At 37.7% G+C, this 10,220-nt stretch overlaps 1 protein-coding gene across 2 annotated transcripts in view; it reads right to left on the bottom strand.

The window, feature by feature from the left end:
* Positions 1-1,882: 1,882 nt before the first annotated feature.
* LOC119428914 (transmembrane protein 237B) overlaps positions 1,883-10,220 on the bottom strand; it is a 15,955-nt gene continuing 7,617 nt past the window's right edge. For both annotated transcript variants that reach the window (XM_037696613.1, XM_037696614.1), the window contains 9 exons: positions 9,849-9,977; positions 9,689-9,782; positions 9,464-9,621; positions 9,253-9,385; positions 6,429-6,620; positions 4,564-4,637; positions 4,402-4,489; positions 4,196-4,317; positions 1,883-1,971 (listed from right to left, as the gene is read on the bottom strand). In XM_037696613.1, the coding sequence (XP_037552541.1) occupies positions 1,907-1,971; positions 4,196-4,317; positions 4,402-4,489; positions 4,564-4,637; positions 6,429-6,620; positions 9,253-9,385; positions 9,464-9,621; positions 9,689-9,782; positions 9,849-9,977 (1,055 nt within the window). In that variant the 3' untranslated portion in view covers positions 1,883-1,906. The remainder of the gene's footprint in view (positions 1,972-4,195; positions 4,318-4,401; positions 4,490-4,563; positions 4,638-6,428; positions 6,621-9,252; positions 9,386-9,463; positions 9,622-9,688; positions 9,783-9,848; positions 9,978-10,220) is intronic.

The following is a 10,220-nucleotide window of genomic DNA, read 5'->3' as shown; positions in this document are numbered from 1 at the left end:
TATATACATACATATACATATATATCTATATACATACATATACATATATACATATCTATATATATACATACATATCTATATATACATATCTATATATATACATACATATCTATATATACATATCTATATATACATATACACATATACATACATATCTATATATATATATATACATACATATCTATACACATATACATACATACATATCTATACACATACATACATACATATCTATATATATATACATACACATACATATCTATATACATACACATACATATCTATATATATATACACATACATATTTATATATATATACACATACATATCTATATATATATACACATACATATCTATATATATACACATACATATCTATCTATCTATATATATCTATATATATATCTATATATATCTATATATATCTATCTATATGTATATATCTATCTATATCTATATCTATCTATATATCTATATATCTATCTATATATCTATATATCTATCTATATATCTATATATATATCTATATATCTATATATCTATATATCTATCTATATATATATATATATATATATATATATATATATATATATACACACACACACACATATATAGTATTTAGCTGTCTTTGTAAACCACAAAAGTCTCTTTTGACACGTTCCAGAGTTTGAGATGCTGAGAACAAGGTTTTAAACTATCCCAGGTCTGAAACAGAAGAATGTCTTCCTAGGGAGAGGAGTTTCCTTGTTTTTCTTCTTTCAGGGACATCTTTACAGAAGGACCTTAGTTCCAATTATCAGAAAAATAACTGAATGTTATAACATCTCAAAGTCAGGCATGCATGTATATCTCTACATTCAACTGAGACACACCTTTACTATAATTTTGAGCAAACAAATAATTGATTTTAGGTGTTAATCTTGTTCCATTTCGAAGAAATGTGGAGGCTCATCCCTTTGCACGTGCCCGCCACTTCCGCGTATCGGCTTTTGAAATACAGCTGATATGACCATCGAAGTGCATTTATTCAGCAAAAGTTAGCCTTTGACACACCTTTACTATAATTTTGAGCAAACAAATAATTGTTTTTAATGTTAATCTTGTTAAATTCTTGTTAAAGTTCTCCTGTGCACGCTCCCGCGGCCGCCATTTGGCACAACACCGGCCCACATTTCCGGATTGTCAGCAGTGACGCGTAAGAAACGCAACGTTGTCAGTGGTGACGCATAATAGACGCAACGTATACGGCGAAGCAACCTATTAATGGATTTTTCCACTTTATTAGACAAATATGGACTGATGCGACTTATAGGGTGGAGCGACGTGTCCGCCGGAAAACACAGCATCTAAAATGTGAAATGTATTAATGGCCTTTTCCTACTCTGCTCATGTAATCTGGAACACCTTAAAATAAGAACTGAAGCAGTCCACCTTAATTTCATTAAGGGATTTTAAACATTTGATAATGTCAATAGAAATATGAAAGCAAATATGCTTTTGTTTTTAGTACCTTGTTATATAAGGCACCTTGATTTTTGTTTTATAACACTACCTTTATTTTAATTGCATTTTTACTGTAGTTTATTGTAGTCTGTCTAAAATAGCTCTTTTGAAAATGGGTCCTCGTAACTCAATGAGCCTAACTTGTAGAAATAAAAGTTGAATGAAAAACAATCTTTCAAAACACATTTTTACCACTTTTCTAGTGTCTTTTGTAAGCAATAGCTCTAATTTAGATAGAAGAAAAAAGGGGACTGTTAGATTTGTTAAAACGATTTATTTAAAAACAAATGAGCATATTTTAAAAATACAGAAATAATTTACAACTTAATCGCAGCAACATTTTTGCAAGACGTCAAAGCTGTGCAATAAAAGACGACCTAAAAGAAACGTTTTCTTTTTTAAATCAGGCAGTGATTTCGGATGAGTCTTCTGGCTTCAGAGGTTCGATTACCATAGATCTCAGGTAACCTGAGAAGAAAGAAAATACACAGTATACAGGTGCTGGTCATAAAATTAGAATATCATGAAAAAGTTGAGCAATTCCATTCAAAAAGTGAAACTTGTATATTATATTCATTCATTACAAACATACTGATATATTTCAAATGTTGATTTATTTTAATGTTGATGATTATAACTGACAACTAATGAAAACTACAAATTCAGTATCTCAGAAAATTAGAACATTACTAAATTAAAAAAAAAGGATTTTTTTTTTTAATGTTGGCCAACTGAAAAGTATGAACATGAAAGTATGAGCATGTACAACACTCAGTACTTAGTTGGGGCTCCTTTTGCCTGGATTACTGCATTAATGTGGCGTGGCATGGAGTGGATCAGTCTGTGGCACTGCTCAGGTGTCATGAGAGCCCAGGTTGCTCTGATAGTGGCCTTCAGCTCTTCTGAATTGTTGGGTCTGGTGTATCACATCTTCCTCTTCACAATACCTCATAGATTTTCTATGGAGTTAAGGCCAAGTGAGTTTGTTGGCCAATTAAGAACAAGGATACCATGGTCCTTAAACCAGATACTGGTAACATTGGCACTGTGTGCAGGTGCCAAGTCCTGTTGGAAAATGAAATCTGCATCTCCGTAAAGTTGGTCAGCAGCAGGACGCATGAAGTGTTCTAAAACTTCCTGGTAGATGGTTGCGTTGACCTTGGACCTCAGAAAACAGTGGAGCAACACCAGCAGATGACATGGCACACCAAACCATCACTGACTGTGGAAGCATGCGTTACGATATTTCTTATTTAGACTGGTCCTATGGATTTGATCTGCTCAGAAACGGGATTATAATGAAATTATGACCCGATTCTGACTGGGTTAAACTGGGCCAGCAGCTCTCAAGGGTCTCCCTGGGATTTCAATATCAGTCAAATAGTTTTAATCTGCTTGCCACATCACGTAGAAAGGCTTTGAAGCACCGTCTCATATTTTTCCTAACACGTCAGTCCACATAAGATCCCTGAGATCACACTTAGCCACGCCCCCTCATAGACTGACAGGTTGAGCTCCCCCTTCTGCGAAAGGCGGAGTCTAGGGCCCTAAAAATTAATAATGACACGAGACATCGGGGCTCTTCTTCTGGGTCTGTGGCGTCACAGACTGTAGAGTCCAGCGCTGTGAACTGTAATCTTTTACTGCCTTTTCTAATATAATTTGATAAAACTTAATTGACGTTTCCTTGATTTATTGATTAGTATAGTTGCCACTTATGAGGAAGGTTCGAGCCGGGAGTAAAGACGTGGACTGGAGGGGGTTTCCGGATCCGGTGGTCCGCGGCCAGCTCCCGTCTTTAACACATGACGGTGAACCTCAAGCAACATGGATTCTGTGTCTCTCCTCTCTTCCTCCAGACTCTGGGAACTTGATTTCCAAAGGAAATGCAACATTTACTTTCATCAGAGAACATAACTTTGGACCACTCAGCAGCAGTCCCAGGCGAGACGCTTCTGATGCTGACTGTTGTTCAAGAGTGGCTTGACACAAGGAATGCAACAGCTGAACCCCTCGTCTTGCATACATCTGAGCGTGGTGGTTCTTAAAGCACTGACTCCAGCTGCATTCCACTCTTTGTGATTCTCCCCCACATTTTGGAATGGGTTTTGTTTCACAACCCTCTCCAGGGTGCAGTTATCCCTTTTGCTTGTACACTTTTTCCTACCAAATCTTTTCCTTCTCTTCGTCTCTCTATTAATGTGCTTGGACACAGAGCTCTGTGAACAGCCAGCCTCTTTAGCAATGACCATTTGTGTCTTGCCCTCCTTGAGCAAGGTGTCCATGGTTGTATTGTGGAAAACTGTCAAGTCAGCAGTCTTCCCCATGATTGTGTAGCCTATAGAACTGAGACCATTTAAAGGCCTTTGCAGATGTTTTGAGTTAATTAGCTGATTAGAGTGTGGCACCAGGTCTTCAACATTGAACCTTTTCACAATATTCTAATTTTATGAGATACTGAATTTGGGGTTTTCATTAGTTGTCAGTTATAATCATCAACATTAAAATAATAAGCATTTGAAATATATCAGTCTGTGTGTAATGAATGAATAAACACGTTTACTTGTTGAAGGGAATTACTTTAATAAATCAACTTTTTCATGATTTTCTAATTTTATGACCAGCACTTGTAAATACACATGCTTTGATTGAGAAAATCTACAGGACTTGGACTCAGACTGTTGTTTGTCACCTTCGGTATAATCCGTCTCGGGTCTCACGGCGATCAAGATCCAAGCCAAACCCACCAGCAGAGCCACCACCAGGTTGATGGTCACCCACGGGTGAAGGATCTGATGCTCTGACCCTGGAGACCTGCAGCAGAAATGTTCAGAACTGAGGAGTCAAACCCACCTTTTATTTTAGGATCAGAACATCAGATTGTTGTGGTTACCCCACCATAACGTTGTGTTAAAGGAAGCGTAGATATTGATCCGATCGCTGGTCATCTGCTGGCTCAGAGAGAGGACCAACGCTGAGAAATACACTGAGGAAGAAACAAAGACACAAAGAGTCAGATCAGAGTCTTTAAAAACCTCAGAGTGAATGTTGTGGACTCACAGAACGAAGCCAGAGCCACTGGGTCGAGCGTGATGAACTCCCGCAGAGCCGCAGGGCCTTTGGCCAAATTCACTCTGACAACAAAACCGTATCAGACATATCTAAAAAAAGTTCAATCTGGTCCTCTGGACATTCAAAAAAACATCCAGAGGAGAAGTATCAGACATATTTACACCATATTTATTTCTCAAAACAACATTTACTTTTATTTCTTTGGTTTTTATACAGCTGCACCAACTCAGTCATCCTTCAAAGAAAGGCAACAATTCATGTGCTACATCTATATTCAACAAATCATAAATCAAAACGTTCAGCTCATTCAGAAGGGTGCTATGATATTTGGTATTGGTACAACTTTAGCTTTTTGAAATATTTAGCCTTTTCTGTATTTTTTTTTTTTTTCCTAATAGAAAATGAATTGAGCTCATTTTACATCCTTCATATCTTTAGATTTGTTTACAACCTTTTACTGCTCCTTTCACATTTTGTTCTGGTTCAGCTACTTTCTGCAAATGTACACTTTTTTTAGCTACTTTCAACTAATTTCAGCTGTTTTGTGCTCCTTTCAGATTCTTTCTGATAACTACATTTTTGTGCTTCTAATTTATTTCTGTTAATTTCACCTTGTTATGCTCTTTACTTATTCATGCAAGTTTAAGCTTTTCTTACTATTTCAGCTACTATTTAGCTGTTTTTATGCAAGTTTTCACCTTTTCAGCTAATTCTGCATTTGTTGCACTCAATTCAACTTTTTTCATCCAAATTCATCTTAAAATTTGCTCTCTGAACTTCCTTTTGTTAATTTAAGCTTCTTTCAGCCTTTTTAGCTACTTTTCAGCTGTTTTTTGCTCATTTCAGATAATTTCCACTTTGTGTTCATTTCTGCTTCTTTCAGCCTAATTGGACAAACGTGTTCTTCATACTTTCTTCTGCTAATTGAAGCTTGTTCTACCTTTTCAGCTAGCTTGTTAGCATTTTTTAGCTAATTTCAGCCATTTTCAGATAAATCCAAGTTTTTCATAGTAATTTCTGATACTCTGAGTCTAATTAACTTCTTCCTGCTAATTTCAGCTTGTTATGCTCCTTTCAGCTTAATTAAGCTAGTTTCACTTATTTCAGCTCCTATTTAGATGCTTTATGCCAATCTTAGCTTTTTCAGCTAAGTTAACAATTTTTGCACTCATTTCAGCATTTTTCAGCCTAATTCAGCCAAAACAAGTGCTCTCGCCACTTACTTCTGCTAATTTAAGCTTCTTTCTGCTATTTTAGCTAGTGTTCAGCGTTTTTTTTTATTAATTTTTTGCTGATTTCAGCTTTTTAAAAATTTTTTTTTTTTAGATAATTTCCACTTTTTTATGCTCATTTCTGCTTTTTTCAGCCTAACTGGGCACAATTGTGCTATCTCCACTTCCTTCTGGTAATTTAAGCTTCTTTCTACCTTTTCAGCTATCTTTCAGTTATTTTTTTGCTCGTTTCAGCTTTTAGAGTTAATTTACCAATTTTTTTCTGCTCATTTCTGCTTATTAAACTAAATTCAGCAAGTGTTCTTTCTGCTTTCTTCTGCTAACTTAGGCTTGTTCTTCCATTTCAGCTACATTTCAGCATGTTTTTAACTAACTTCAGCTGTTTTTCAGCAATAAGCATTCACACTGCATTTTCGTAAATGCAGTTTCTCTAGTTACGTTCACGTTTACCCATGTCTTTTTCTTTTGCTTGATTGCTTTCAGCATTCTAACTCCAGAGCTTTACTGCTGCTCTGTTGGTTTAATTATAATTCTGTTTTTTATTGTTTTTGTCTCACTTCTGCTTTTAACCCTTCCAGACTGAGCTGTAATTTCTAACGCGTTAGCTGATGGTAGATTCACCTGTCGAAGGTGGCCACAGTGCTGATGGCCAGCAGCATGTAGAACAGAGACTGGGCCGGGTACGCCAGGTTGTGGTACTGCTCCAGCAGGTTGGGCAGAGCAGTGAGGTGCTGCCCAGAGAGCATGTACACCACCACCACGTTCCACACAGAGCAACCGGCCAGGAAGCCATGACAGTACAGACCGAACACTCTGGAACACAAGCACAACAATAAACAACGGGACATCCTGGACAGGGATGAGCATTCTAACTAGTTGTGTGAATGTTTATGAAGCATCCACACTATTGTGATCCATTTTTCTTCCATACATTATTCAGCGCATTTTCTCGTCTCGCAGTTTTCAAGCTATTTCAACAAATCATAGATCAAAACGTTCAGCTCTTTCAGGACAATCCTGCTGTGACTTTTGGTATCGGTGCAATTTTAGCTTTTTGAAATATTTAGCCTTTTCTGCCACTTTTTTCTCAAAGAAAATTAATTGAGCTCATTTTACCTCCTTCAAATCTTTAGATCTGTTCACAACCTTTTACTGCTCCTTTCACATTTTGTTCTGGTTCAGCTTCTTTCAGCTTCCTTGTGCAAATTTAAACTTTTTTCAGCTAATTTCAGCCGTTTTTCAGCTATTTTGTACTCCTTTCAGATTTATTCTGCTAACTACATTTTTGTGCTTCTTCTAACTTCTTTCTGTTAATTTCAGCTTGTTATGCTCCTTTCAGCTTATTGCTGCAAGTTTCAGCATTCAGCATCAGGTGAAAAGGAGGAACCCAGACCCAGACCAGTGGTCATTCCATATGTTGAGGGAGTATCAGAGAAACTGAGACGTTTATTTTCCAAACATAACGTCCCAGTGGCTTTTAAACCCCAAAATACATTACGGCAAAGACTGGTTCATCCCAAAGATCCAGTCCCCCGGCACAAACAGAGTAATGTTGTGTATGCTGTTTAGTGTCAGGAGGGCTGTGATCAGTCTTACATCGGGGAAACTAAACAGCCACTGGCCAAAAGGATGGCCCAGCACAGAAGATCAACATCATCAGGCCAGGACTCTGCGGTCTACACTCATCTCCAGGCCAGCGGTCACTCTTTCAAGGATGAAGATGTGCACATCCTGGACAGAGAGGAACGATGGTTTGAGAGAGGAGTAAAGGAGGCCATCTTTGTGAAAAGAAATCGTCCATCATTAAACAGGGGTGGAGGCCTCCGGGTTCAATTGTCCCCCTCTTACAATGCTGTGATTGCTAGTATCACTCAGCCCTCTGTGAACAGTAAACAGCCATCAGTGTGCTAATGATCCATTGTTAGGCTGATGGTCCTTCTTGAGCATGTGATCAGCTGGTTTTGGTTGTCAGCAGCAAACTGGTTGATCCACTCTAAGAAGGTGCTATTTAAGAGACTGAGCTGAAAACAGCTCCTCAGACTGAGGAAGTCTCTTGGATGAGAGACGAAACGTTTCTAGAATTTTTTTTGCTTTGTTTTGCTTTATTTTTTTGAATGTCCAGAGGACCAGATTGAACTTTTTTGGATTTTTCTACCTGGATTATTGAGCATGCATCAAGATAAAGTTTCAGCATTGTTTTGCTAGTTCAGCTACTATTTAACTGTTTTATGCTAATTTGTCTTTTCAGCTAATTCCACAGTTTTTTGCACTCATTTCAACTTTTTTCAGCCTAATTCAGCAAAAATGTGCTCTCTCCACTTCCTCCTAGTAATTTAAGCTACTTTCTGTTTGTATTTGTGTGTGATAATTTCAGCTTTTTTCCAGATAATTTCCACTTTTTGTGCTCATTTCTGCTTCTTTCAGCAAACTTGTGTTCTTTCTGCTTTCTTTTGCTAATTTAAGCTTGTTCTACATTTTCAGCATTTTTTAAGCTAATTTCAGTTGTTTTCAGGTAAAGTCAAGTTTTTCTTGGTAATTTTTGCTACTTTCAGTCAAATTAACTTCTTTATACTAATTTCAGCTTGTTGCGCTCCTTTCAGCTTTATTCAGCTAGTTTCAGCTTTTTCTGCTATTTCAGCTACTATTTAGCTGTTTTTATACAAAATTTAACTTTTTCAGACAATTCCACATTTATGAGTTACTTTCAGTTCTTTCCACTTCCTTATCGTAGGTTAAGCTTCTTTCTGCCTTTTCGGCTATGTTTTAGATGTTTTTTGATCATTTTAGCTTATTTTTAGCCGATTTCCTAATTTTTGTGCTAATTTCTGCTTATTTAAACCCAATTCATCAAATGTGTGTTCTTTTTGTTTTCTTCAGCTAATTTAGGCTTGTTCTTTCATTTTAACTACCGGTACATTTCAGCCTGTTTTTTATAAGCTAATTTCAGCTGTTTTTCAGCAAGTTCTTCTGCAATAAATATTCAAACTGCATTTTCACTGGAAATGCAATTTCTCTAGTTTTTTTATTTTCTGTAAGCTTTTTACAATCTAACTACTTATGCATACTTTGCTATTTTTGCTGTTGATAAATCACAACTTTCATCTCATTCAGGAGCTTCAAGCTAGCTTCTTGGTACTTTCAGTTAACCTTTTGCTACTTTAGCTTTTAGCCTTCATTCTGTTACTTTTAGCTTCTAGTTGTCATTTTGCTTCTTTTAAATTATAGCTAACCTTATGTTTCTTTTAGGTAGCATTTGGCATTTTTAACTAGTGTTTTGCTACATTTAGCTTTTAGTAAGAATTCAACTTTTTCAGCTTTTAGCTAGTGTTTTGCTTTTTGAAGAAATACCTCAATTTGAGCTTCTTCAGCTAATTTCAGCACTCTCTTTGGATTGTTGCACAAAAAGTAATTTCTCTACTTTTGTTGTTGGAGGGTTTTCCTTCACCTGAAGCCTTCGTGCACTCTGACTGAAACGTCTCTGGTGGTCCACAGCGGCTGCATGTGCTGCAAGTCGGCCATGTTGTCCGTCTGTTCGCTGGTCTTCTTCCAGTCCGAGCGCTCGGCAGCTTGGAATCGCTCTGAACGTAAACACACCCACATTTAGCTTCACACCAGAGTTCACTGTTCCAACTCTGTCTGCTTCCTCCGACACTCACTGCTCCTCTCTACAAACACCTTCCCAACCGGCTGGCTCTGACTCTGCGGCGCTGAGAACAAGGCATGCTGGGGGATTGGAGAAGAGGTGTCCGTGATGATGTCGTCGTCTTCTACCTGCAGCTCTTCAGGAAGATGCGACTCGGCAACCTTTGACTTCCTGAAACAAGAGAGGAATACGTGAAGCTTTTTAAATGACTGGCTGAAAATAAGAATAATTCTCTCACTTCTTCTTCTTGGGCTTTTTCACCACTTCTTCTGCGTCGGTGGTCTGATCTCCAGTGTCTCCGTTGACTAGGTCAGCTTGGTCGTCTTCTAAGTCTAAAAACCAGACGTAAAGTAAATTCATAGAATCGCAGCAAACGTCTCAGCGTACTTTTATGCCACCTGTCGACACAGCCTTCTTCTTCTTCCTCCTCCTGTGTGTCGATACGTCCGTTGTGGACTCGAGGGCCAGCTGAGCTCCGACCTCAGATGACCGCCGGCTGTCAATGCCTCCCATCTCCACTGCCTGATCTTAGGGGGGAAAAAAACAAGCTTATACATTTTTAATTAAGTTTTTTTTAAATCAAATGCTGTCAACTTTAAACATGGAATTACCCGTAATGTCTGGACTATACAGCGCACCTGAATATATGCCATGCCCACTAAATAAATTCTAAACTGCGACCCGTCCAGGGTGTACCAATTCCAGCATTGTTGCGCAGAAAGGTAGTGCAGCAATACCAGAATGGTGTTACCCAGCGTAAAATAGCAAAG

The sequence above is a fragment of the Nematolebias whitei genome, chromosome 23 (genome assembly GCF_014905685.2).
Source record: "Nematolebias whitei isolate Nwh7 chromosome 23, NemWhi1, whole genome shotgun sequence".
NCBI lineage: Eukaryota > Metazoa > Chordata > Actinopteri > Cyprinodontiformes > Rivulidae > Nematolebias > Nematolebias whitei.
This window is presented reverse-complemented; position numbering and strand designations above follow the sequence as displayed.